At 33.5% G+C, this 12,785-nt stretch overlaps 1 protein-coding gene across 3 annotated transcripts in view; it reads right to left on the reverse strand.

Moving 5' to 3' along the window:
* Positions 1-12,785, reverse strand: part of PCDH15 (protocadherin related 15) — a 954,225-nt gene that overhangs the window by 107,168 nt on the left and 834,272 nt on the right. For all 3 annotated transcript variants that reach the window (XM_070611305.1, XM_070611290.1, XM_070611296.1), the window contains 2 exons: positions 3,177-3,286; positions 1,067-1,207 (listed from right to left, as the gene is read on the reverse strand). In XM_070611305.1, coding sequence (XP_070467406.1) covers positions 1,067-1,207; positions 3,177-3,286 — 251 coding nt within the window. The remainder of the gene's footprint in view (positions 1-1,066; positions 1,208-3,176; positions 3,287-12,785) is intronic.

The raw sequence follows: 12,785 nt of genomic DNA on the forward strand, positions 1-12,785 counted from the left end.
ATCTTGCTCTCCTTTCTCCCACACTGCCTGGGCTCTATCGTTCTGGCATGAACATGTGTACCTTGCTCTCGCTCTCACACTTTCTTCTGTTTTGCTATCCCCCTTCTAAGATGCTGACTGATGGAGTGCTGAGATAGGCTGTCCAGGGATGGTCCCAGAGTAAAAGACGAATGTTTCAGATCCCGCTTCCCACTTCTCAGTCTATCTGCACCTCTATTCTACTAATGGTTACAATTAAATCTAATTTTCCTGAGTCTTCCAGATTCTAAAAAGTTGATGTGATTACAAAAAAAGTGATGGATTGCTTAAAGTGCAAAGGAGTATTACTACAATAGATGGGAAAGAATAGCATTTACCCCATTATTGATAACATCTCTCAGAATCTGTGCTGGCCCCCTTTACAAATTGGCTTTTATTTGCTTCCCTGTGTGGGTAAACTATATCACACTGAAATGTTGGAAAAAGATTTTGGAGTCAAGATGTGAGCTTGAATCTCCAACTTTTCATTTACTGACAGTGTCATTTTTAAAAAATCACTTCATTTTTTCTTATCATGTCTTTGTAAAATAAAGATAAAAATTCCCATCACCCAGAAATGGCTGTGAATTAAATATAATGCAACATATAGATTACGACAAGTGTTAGTCACTCATTTTGAGATGTTTTCCTCTGCTTTAAGAAAATACATAGGTACCAGAAGCCACATAATTCAGGGAATGTCTAGCGATCATGCACCCATTAACAATACACAGTCCAGAGAGTTAGCCGGAACCTCTCTGTGGAATTAAGAATGAGATTTATTATCTAACACACACAGGTGACAGTATTCTACAATATTGTATACAAAGTTTGGAAATAGTGTGCTACTGTCATGACATTTCAGAGATATGAAATCACTCCCTGATTGCCATATATCAGATATTAAAAAGAATGGGCAAACATCTCTGAGTATTAATAATCCTCCTACCTTTTACACTGACAACTTTATTTTGACATATGTATTTCATTAGAAAATGAGCAGAAACATCATAAAATTCTTTTAAAACCTTTAAGTAAGATAACCTACTTTTCGAAGGAACTCGGAGATTAGCGAGGACCACTTCCAGGGAATCAGCTTGGACTCGAAGTACATAGCTTGTCCTTGTTTCATAATCCAGAGGGGCGTTTACATAGATGACTCCAGTGATGTTATTAATTCCAAACATATCTAGAATTAAAATACAATTCCTTGGTCATTTTCTTCCCACTATAGGGAAAAATCTCTTTAAAAAGCACTGTGATTTGAAAAACATCTATTTGTAATAAGAGTAATGCATAAAAGTTACAAAAAGCTGGCTTTTGGAAACTATGTTCCAGCTCTTTGGCAACTATGTTCCAGAAATTATCAATATCAGCGTTTCCTTAAGTGCATGCCTTGAAGCTCCAGTTTTTTTGAGATACTCCCAGAAATCAATGTTTCTTTGGTCAACAACATTTGGGAAGCAATACATGCTATATCCCTCACTACAGATTCAGATGGTCCTCTTTCATACCAAAGGCTTTCAGAAATTCTGTTTTGAAGAAACCCATTTAATTTAGTTTAACCAAGTATTTTAAGATCTTAATGGATTATTACACTTTTTATTTAATGTATCTTATTATTTTGTAGATTTGGTGTTCTGCTAAGAACATTTCAGAGAAAAACAGATAATTTAATATGTTGGTTATCTAGAAAATATAATTTAATATTCTAAATATCTTAAAATATTTTGTCCTGTCTATTTTTTAAAATAAGTTTGCTGATATATATTCGAATGAAGAGCAAGGGACATTGGTAAACTTCATAATATCCCACCTCTTGCACACTCTTTATCTTTTCCTCTCTTTACTTTTCTCCATAGCATGTATTACTACCTAAATACTACATATTTACCAGTTGAATAATTTTTATTGTCTATCTCCTCTTATTGGAGGATTAAGTTCTACGAAGGCAAGGATCTGTGTTATTCACTGCTCTATGCCTAGTGGCTGGAAGAGTACATAATACATAATAGATGCTCAATAGATATTTCTTGTCTGAATTAATAAATATCTGTTGAAATATTTAATAAATGAATGAGTGCAAAAATAGTCATTGTCGGGGAGAGAGGGTAATAAGTGGAGCCACTTTGCTATCTCCAAGGAAAAACAACAGACAGGATCACAGAAATAAAGTAGCAGAACAGACTGAGAAATCACAGCTTCAGTCAGATTTCGGAAGTCCAAGGAGAAAGGAAGTTTTGTAATATTTAGGGAGGAGGCACAGCAGCACAGAAGAAAAGAAGAAGAAAGCAGTAAAAAAAAGCACAATGTTGAGAACTTGCTTCGGGGGCAGTAATTTCTAGTAATGGTTAGTTATCGAAATACTTGAAAAAGGCCTTCATAATTTCCTTGCAAACTTCTTAACAGCATTAATATTCATTCACTTATTAAATATGTAATATTCATTTATTTATCAAATATATATTAACTATTTTTGGACTGCCTACAATATGCCAGACCATCCAGCTTATCAAAAGGGAAAGACAGAGGACAAGTAACCTGTGGATAATGGGAGAAACAAAGAATGTGCGAGAAAGATTGAGCTATGGACTTACTCCTAGAGACTAGCAAACCGTTCTATTCTCAGGGGAAAATGATCGGTAGACAAATCTCATATTATTTATTTACTTACAACTGTTAATTGTATGTCTAATTTAACTGTTTGAGAAATCATATTATACGACATACGTGGCTTTTATCACAGATGTGTCTCTTTGGGCACTCATCATTTATGATTCTAATATTTCTTCAGGATTAGCTCAGGTATGACATGGAATAAGGGTCATGGATGGTACAGGGAAGGGACTAGTATAATTATGACCAAAAGCTAAAAAAGTATGATGCACTAATTTTGAAGAAATGTCATTAAAATCTCCCTAAATGAATAGGAAGAGAAGCTTTCCAGAATTGGATATCTAGTATTTCCTAAGGGGAAAGAAATCACTTTTGTTAATATAATTGGATATTTAATCAGATTTGGCACCTAGTTAACAATTACATTTCAGTTAGACAGGTTATTATTAGAGGAATAGAGTAAACAATAATTCAATATGAAATTCATTCCAAATCTCAGTTTAGTGGTTTATGGTGAAAACACAGACTAAACAGCTGCTTACCTTCTTCATTTCCTGAAACAATGGAGTACACAATGCTCTGATTGATGGCCGCCGCGGAAATGACACCAACCATAGTCCCTCTGGTGGCAAGTTCACTTACTGGAGGAGGTCTGAAGGTTTAGAGCAAATGATTAATTTTTTATTTTCCATATTTTGCCATGACAGACTTTTGAATTTAATAACAGGATGAGTTAGTTTATGTGTGTACATCTTTATTTGAATAATACTATTTTCTGAAGTTTTTAAGGAAGTACCAACCTTCAGACTCCAGCTCTAACAAATTATGTTCAAAATCATGCAAATGCTCTGTTAAGAATGTCTTGTCACCTGCCTTGTTTTTCGTTTAAGATGGAACACACTGCTATTTTATTATGTTCCAAATGTCATACAAAATTTTCCTCACTTGTCTCTAAAGCATCTTCTGGACTGAAGGTAATAAATGGATACAATTTTCTACTTCAACTTGCTAATGTTAAATGTTGGTTGTGTTGTTGATGTATGTACATAAAAATGTACGTTTTTGTTGTTGATGAGGTACATAAAAATATGTTCTTGATGATGTGCATAAAAAATGTTTACCATATTTAAGCAAATTGCTTCCAAATGTCTTTTTCTAGTCTTTATTCTTGCTCTATTGTAAAGTTCTAACTGTACTAAAAGTATTTGAATGAATGGCACCACAAAATTCACATTTCTTTTGAATTCATTTATTTTGCTTAACTGTAGCCACATTATGTCCCCAGTACTATGATATTCACTTAATTTCAAAAATATATTTTCAACAACACGTTATCTCATTCTCAAAATCTCAATTTTATTGTACAATATTCGTCACTGTAGCTAGGCCATTATAACTTTATCTTCATAAATTAATGCAAAAAATCTCACTTTTATAATTCACTGATGTTTATATCATCCAGCTCCAATAGATCTATAATTAAATATAAGGTTTAAAAAATATCTCTGAGTCTTTTCATAGTCTAGTCAATCTATCTAACCCAACTGATTTCTACAAGATTTGCCTCTTTTCTCAAACTGATAATATAAATCTTATTGTCATTTCTTTCACATGGTCTTTTTCTTTCAATACTTACTCTTTTAATATTATCTCTCATTTTTTTCTTCATCCTCTCAGTTCTTCTAAACTAGATTACACTGTGGAATTATATTGTGCCTTCACTGAAGTCTTTTATAACAAATCCTGAGCTACAAATATAGTCTGAAAACTTAATTACATACAACCCTTCATAAACGTCTTGTCCAAATTGCTATGTTCTTTGCCACTGTAGTCCATATACTTAAATGACTAAGTTACCTAAATGTAAAGTAATGTATCTTACAGATGCTCCAGCACCTAATGGTGGTCCATATATTCATTGCATGGTCAATAACTATTTCCTGATAAAGAATAAGAACTAATGTATAGAATTTTTAATGAAAATTATAAAGTATGTATGTACTTTACTCCCCTGCATCTTTTCTGCTTTCTCTTGTTAACAGCATCCAGATATTGCTTTAGATAACCACACCTCCTCCATTCTCAGTCTAAGTGGTGAGTAGAGCTGGCCCAATCCCCAGGGTATTTGGAAAGGCATATTAACTATCACTGGCCAATGAGGACAATTTATCTTTTCTCAGTGTTCACGTGTGGTACATGTTTCCTACATAGCCAATGAAAATATTGCCCAGGAATTTTACTGTAACTATTAGAAAAAAAGACGTTTTTTTTTTTTTGGCTAGAATTTTAATGTTTGTACCTTATGAGAAGGTTCTTGTTGTTAATGACACCAACATAAATGAAATGACTAAGGTTGAAAATAGATCCCCTACACTTTGCCTAATATTCTAGATGCTGCTATACGTGAAGCTGGTAGGCTCATCATTTCACTTACTGAAAAAACAAATTCTCTTCTTTTTCTCCTTTATCTAGGATTTCTATCACTTCCAATCAAAAGAGTACCAACTAATTTAAAAAAATGTAGATTAGAAAATGATACAATTGTCTATGTAGTCGCTTCTTAAGTAAGGTGTCTGAGATAACACAATTACATTTTATAAACATTTATTTAGTCATTGTCATAGTATTAGTTCAGTGAAATAAAGATGCCTTGAACTGAACTGGTAAGCTTGAACTGAAAATAACAGTAGTCAACCACAAAAAGAAAAACACTTACAGAAGTGACACTAAGCTTGATTTTAATGGACTATTTTTTATTATGAATAGATACATTTCTGTACTATATATTAGATTATAAATTGACATTAAGACAATTTGCTATTTGTCACATTGCTTAATGGCTCTCCATGGTGATTGTGAAATAAAAAACCTGGAAACAGTTAATATCAGAAAGCTATGGAAATACAATAGTCTCTAAAATCCTCAATGATCTCTCCCTTCTGGTATTCTTACCCTGTGTATTCCTCTCCTCTTGCAAGAGGGCTAAATAATGACTTGTTTCTAACCAATAGGATTCAGCAAAGTAGGTGGAATGTCACCTTGGTGATTACGTTACTTAAGATTATAACTTGTAACTTTCTTCTTTCTCGTAGACTCTAAGCATCTCCCTTGCTGGATTTAATGAAGTAAGTGGACATACGGAATTGTCCACGTGGCAAGATACTGGAGGTGATATCTGACCAACAGCAAGGAACTGAGGCCCTCAGTCCAACATCCCACAAGTAACTGAATCCTACCAACAACCACATGAGCTTGGAAGTGGACCCTTCTCTAGTCAAGCCCCAGATAAGACTCTAGCCCTAGCTAACAACTTGATTCAAACCTGGGTGAAACTATGAAATAAAGGACACAGGTAACCAATTTCTGACTTACAGAAACCTCAAGATGATACAGGTGTTGTTTTAACTCATTAAGTTTGTGTTAATATTGTTATGTTGCAATAGACAACTAATATACATGGCTTGAATGTTAAGAGCAATGAACTCACAGATCAAATGACATACAATTTGTTTGATGTAAGAAAACATCCGTTAGTCATATTCTCGGATAATTTTCATAAACTGAATTTCTTTTTGTGGAAGTAGGTATCGCTTAAATTGTTTACTTGTCTATCTTTTTACTATACGAGATAAGAACTAAATTTTACACTTTTCATAGTTAATTTGTTTCTCAATCCTCATAAAGTACAGAAATACGAAGTCTGCAGCTAACGTACCTTCAGCTTTTACATTAGAAAAATGCCATCTTTTTTTTTTTTTTTAGATTTTATTTTTTCCTTTTTCTCCCTAAAGCCCCCCGGTACATAGTTGTATATTCTTCGTTGTGGGTCCTTCTAGTTGTGGCATGTGGGACGCTGCCTCAGCGTGGTTTGATGAGCAGCGTCATGTCCGCGCCCAGGATTCGAACCAACGAAACACTGGGCCGCCTGCAGCGGAGCGTGCGAACTTAACCACTTGGCCATGGGGCCAGCCCCGAAAAATGCCATCTTTTATTTCAAACTTCAAAAATAATATTTTATGGCTATTTCTGTACAATCAGGATGGAAATGATTAATACTGGGAAAAGTAGCTGGCATGATTTAAGAAGGAATTTAAATCCTATGCAGACCACTAAAAGCATTTAAAATTCTATTTGTTAGTAAATGTTTAAACAGATTTACTTCTACAAAATATCTCCTCATTAACCTTTGTCTTAATTGTTCCAACACAGTTTCTACCACAATCAAAACATGCTATAAAAATGCAATTTTCTCCTGGCTAGAATGAAAGGAAACTCTATGATAATGAGCATTAGATTACAAAATTTCAATTCTTTCCTATTTATTTCCAGGCAGGACTCTTATTATTTTTGTTTTATGCTGTGGAAAGTATCAGTTAAATGATTGGGGAAAATTATATATCCCTTTTGGAGTCACATATAACTTGCATACAAAATGAAGGAGTTGGTATAATAAATCAGGATCCATAAAATCAGATGACAGAGAAGACAGAAAGATAACAAAATTGAATAAAATGGGCTGGTCATAAACTAATGGGAAAAGAATGGAAGTAAAGAACTGGACCCTGCATGCTCTATTTAATAAGGGTCACTACCATGCAATAATGCAAGTCTACTGTGATTTTAAAATGGAAAAAAGAAATTCAAATTTTTTGTGAAGTCTATGAGCTTTTACATTTTTGCAGCCAATGGGAATTTATTTTTTAAAGCAGCATCTGACTCAATTTGATTAATGGGCTGACAGTTTATGATTTTTAGAGTAAACTATCCGTAAGGTACTTTCCAGTTCTACTATTCTGAGTCTGATATAATGTGGTTCATCATTCCCTCTCTCCTTTCTGTTGAGTACAATCAAAATCTACTGATTAATTTCAGAAGCAAAGAATTATGGCCAAATCAAGGATTCCGCAAAAGTCTTTTCATTTTTTTTACAAATCTTTCTTTTGCTATTAATTAATATAGTTACAATTCACCTATTTTATAATAACAATGCATCATTATCCCTCTTCCAATTTGACTTTTTAACATCTAATTCAAAACAAATAGTTGTTGGCTGTCTGAAATTCAAGAATTCTACATTTTAAAGCTAGCTTCACTGCCGATAAAATTGAAAAGAAGCACTCTTGCAATAAAAGACACTTGAAGGAGATAGGGCTCCATAGGGGAACTCTACAGCTCTCCTGATGAAGCATAAGCGTCAAGGGATCAACTGGGTTTCCATTCCCCAGAAAAGGATTGATAAAAGAAATGATTTTGTTTTTAACAGATAACAACTTTGAACATTGGAGAGACGGATAGTTTCATATTTTTCAAATGCCTTTGGGAAGGGCCTTCACCAGAGGTTCTTTTACAAGGCTTGATCTGAATTGGGTTTGATGCCCATGTGTCCCGACATATCTCTGATGGCAGCAGAGGCTCCTATTTATCCCCCAAGGGCAACACTTTGGGCGGTAGTCTGACATTTTAAACAAAACCCATACATTTCGACTAAAATTCCCAAATCACCTAAACTACTACGTAAACAGAGCCTAAATAATATTTCAATTAAAAAAAGTCAGTTAAGATAGATATCAAATTTAAGTTTTGTTAGTTCATTATCTTACTATTTGCATTGTTCTCACCACCTCTAAATTTTACATGTAAAACAGCAGCATATTTTTGTTTTAGTTAATAGACTTTGTTTTAGAGCAGTTTTAGGTTTACAGAAAAATTAAGCAGAAGGTATGGAGTTCCCATATGGACCCCCCCAACCCTAGTTTTGCCTATTATTAACATCTTGCATTAGTGTGTTCCGTTTGTTACAAATGATGAACCAATATTGATACACAATTAACGGAAGTCCATAGTTTACGTGAGGCTTCATTCTCTGTGTTGCATAAGTTCGATGGGTTTGGACAGATGTATATTATCATATATCCACCATTACAGTATCACACAGAATAGTTTCAGTGACCTAAAAATCTCCTGGTCTTCCCCTATTCATCCCTCCCTTCCCCTGAAACCCTGGAAACCACTGAGTTTTCACTGTCTGTATAGTTTTGCCTTTCCCAGAATGTCATATAGTTGGAAGCACACAGTGTGTACACTTTAGACTAGCTTCTTTCCTTAGCAATATGTGCTTAAACTTCCCCCATGTGTTTTTGTGGCTTGATACTTTTTATTGCTGAATCATAGTACATTGTATGGATGTACCACCAACAGCTGCATTTCGGTAAGAAGAAAATTGATCAAAATAACTCCAGATTTGTTGTTTAGAACTACATTTTTGCAGATAAGGCAAGTGTGACCCAGAAAAGTTAGCTGCTGCAGAATATATACGCAAAATACGTACAACATAATTTTCTTATAGATGTATAAACTTATTCATAGATATCTGTTTAACATTTCAAATTGATGTTTTTAATATATGGATTGCAATAAATCCCTCTCAATTAAATACTTTTTAACACACCTGAGTCATCTGAATAACGAGTATACTAAAATAACAGAATTTGCAGTTTCCAAATGTTAGACCCAGTTTTTACAGTATAAATATAGATGAAACAATTAGTCTACAATTTAAAATCTACTTTTATTGCTGGGTTCAAGAAGTAACGATAAAAGTAGATGTTATATGTGTTGCATAAAGCTCCTAATTATTTTAAATGCCGTGCAGTTTAGGATATAAAAGTGTTTGTAAATAGATGCTATAAAATTTCACTGGGATTCAATCTGGCTCTACTGCTTTCTTTCTACTGAGAGACAAATCTAATTTATTTTGACATGTTTGAATTCAATATATTTGCAAATCAGTACCAATTAAGGAACTGTTTTTATATCTACTATGAGGGAATTTAATGAAAATGAGAAGGAAAAAAACACCCACTGGAACTCCTATTATTTGTAACCTTGGAGTAATTGCATCAGGGTGATCTAATTTTACATATTTAACTGAGAAAAGCAGTTTAAAAAGTACATGAATCAGGAGAGAGATGCCAGCTTTCCCAGAATTCTTAGATAGATTGCAGCTAAGAAAGTTAATAAAGGACCAAATGGTTAGACCTTGTTTCTTCACATATCTTCCAAAGTGTGCTTGCTGTTGTTAAGAGTTTTGCTTCTATTCAGATTCATGAAGTGACCTCATCTTGAAGACAAGAAAACTGAAGTGTTGAGCAAACAATTTCTCAAGTTGAGAGACCTACTTGAAAGCTAAATTTACTATCTAGAGAGTGTGTGTGTGTGTGAGTGTGTGTGTGTTTCATTTATTGTTTTCATTTATAGAGTTTATCTAATCTCTCTAACTTTAAAATCTTAAGAATTAGCTGAACTTATTAAGAACTTATTTAAATTTTCAGACTTTCTGGATCATGCTTAAAGATTCTGATTTAGTAGGTCGACGGGGTCAGACCAGGAATATCATTTGTAAAAAGTTCCCACGTGATTCAGATGCTGGTACTTTGAAAATCATAATGCACTTCTCTCTTCTGGTTGCCTTCCTCCTTCTTCTCTTTCCTTCCTCACTCTACTCATCCAGCTTTAGCCCTAAAACTTAGAGCGATGGATATCGTTTCAACAGACTAGAATTAAGCTAAGAGCACTCTCCTCTGATTCTAATAGATGTGAGTTTGAATTCTGGCTCTCTTACTTACTACTTGTGTGACCTTGGGAAAATTCTTAACATCCCTGATCTTATTTCTTAATCTGTAAAATGGGGACATTATTTACTTTAGAAGATTTTCGAGTGTACTAAAGGACACAATGTGTACCAAAAGCTTTACTTACACCTGGCATATAGCAGGTACTCCATAAATTATGGCTATTATAATACATTATTTTATAAGCTCTACTTCTAGAAGTTTAGCTTAAATATAATATGCAAGTTTGTCTCATAAACAGTAGGAACAATGACAATTAAAACTTGAATACTTTTAGTAAGTAATATCTATCCTGGCTGATGTTGTAGATTATATCTTATCCACTCTGATTTTCCCTTTCTAGTTCTCAATCATACATCAATTTTACATCTGAAATGGGGATAATATTTTCCTTTTTACTATTTTTACAACTTTAAATCCATGGACTTTTTTTGGCTTTATTCAAAAACAACGACCATGGGGTAGGATTGGTACAGGTAGAGGTTGGCTCTGAGACTTAAAAACAACAAGAAGAAATTCACTCAAAATCCAATTTTTTAATCATGGTGGTTTACTCATATGTTCCATAAATATTTATTGAGCACATACCATGTGCTTGGCGTCCACTAAGCAATAAAGATTCAAAGACAGGAGAGAGGAAGTGGATTGTTCACTCATGGAGCTTATAGCCTCGTAGACAACGCAGACAGTTGTGTAAACAATTATAGTAAAATGCGGTAATTGCATTAATACCAGATCCCTGGTTGAAAGGTCAGTAGTAAACATGGTATGCACTATTTATATTTTATGTTTCCCAAATACCTACAAACTAACTGTGAGTGGAATCGGGGGCTGCATAATTTGAAGGAATGGCTAGACCAGGCATATTCATTTCTGGCTGATTGATTTACTTAATAAAAGCAGGCTACCACGTAGGTATTTATATACTTTGTAATGATCTCTGAGAAAACAGTTTTTTATTTTGGCTCATTTACCTATATAAGAGTGGTTCCTTTTTTCCTTTATAGATGAATTTGTACATTTGGGCTTTCTGAAGGGCATAACAGTAAACTTTTTAAGCAGGATCTCCAATACTTTTATTTGTTATTTTCTATTGACTAGACTAGACTAGATTTTACACCTTTAGTTATGAAATAAAGATAAGAAATCACCATAGACTCTTAAAATATATTTCTATAGTCATACAAATAACATCAAAAAAGAGAAAAAAAGATACTTAGATAGAGCATTTGATATTTCAATTCAATCCTGCTTTAACAATTAAATGAATGTATTACCTCAAAAAGAGCATAATAAAAATAGACATTCAAGGTCTGACAGAATTTTTAGAAAAAAAAAGAGATAATTTTTTCATTGTGTTATTCATACCATAGAAAGATAGTAAACACTTACAATCATGCCATCTAGAAAGGACGATGTATAGTCAGTATTCAATATCTTCAGATAGGTAAATTCATCACTATTTTAAGGAGTACTTCATTTCTATTTAAATTTTTGCTAAAGAAGTTGCAACTAATACATTATTTCTAGATTTAGTTTTTATTATGATGAGGAAAACCATAAGCAAAATTCTTCCCCTGAACAATCACTAGATTGTTAAGCCAAAAACAATGAAGCAATAAAAAGGAAAAAAATAGTTTTCTGTTTTTCTTTAAATGTTTTAAATAATTAAATACTTCAAGCATAATTAAAATAAGGAAGTTACTATAAGATACATATCTGTCTCCAGATTTAACTGATTTTAAATATATTTTGTATTTAGTTAAAAAAATCATGGAAACCATCAACAAAACGAAAAGGCAATGTATGGAATGGGAGAAAATTTTTGCAAATCATATATCCTATAGGGGCTTAATATCCAAAATATATAGGGATGCATACAACTCTAGCAAAAAGCCAAGCAATTTGATTAAACAATGGGCAGAGGAACTGAATAGACATTTTTCCAAAGAAAATGTACAGATGGCCAACAGGTACATGAAAAGGTGCTCAAGCTCACTAGTCATCAGAAAAATGCAAATCAAAGCTGTAACGAGATATCATCTTACACATGTTAGAATGGCCACCATCAAAAAGAGAAGAGTTAACAAGTGTTGACAAAGATGTGGATAAAAGGGAACCTTTGTACACTATTGGTAGGAATATAAACTGGTGCAGCCATGATGGAAAAGAGTATGGAGGTTCCTCAAAAAATCGAACATAGAGCTACCATATGATCCAGTAATTCCACTTCTGGGTATATATCCGAGGGAAATGAAATGACTAACTAAAAGAGACATCTGCATCCCCTGTTCATTGAAGCACTATTTACAATAGCCAAGACATGGAAACACCCTAAGTGTCTAGTGATGGATGAATAGATAAAGAAAATATGGTCTATCTATCTATCTATAGACGTATTATATAATGGAATATATATATTATTCAGCCACAAAAGAGAAGGAAATCCCACCATTTGTGACAACATGAATGGACCTTGAGGGCACTATGTTAAGTGAAATAAGTCAGGGAGAGAAAGAC

The sequence above is a fragment of the Equus przewalskii genome, chromosome 1 (genome assembly GCF_037783145.1).
Source record: "Equus przewalskii isolate Varuska chromosome 1, EquPr2, whole genome shotgun sequence".
Lineage (NCBI taxonomy): Eukaryota > Metazoa > Chordata > Mammalia > Perissodactyla > Equidae > Equus > Equus przewalskii.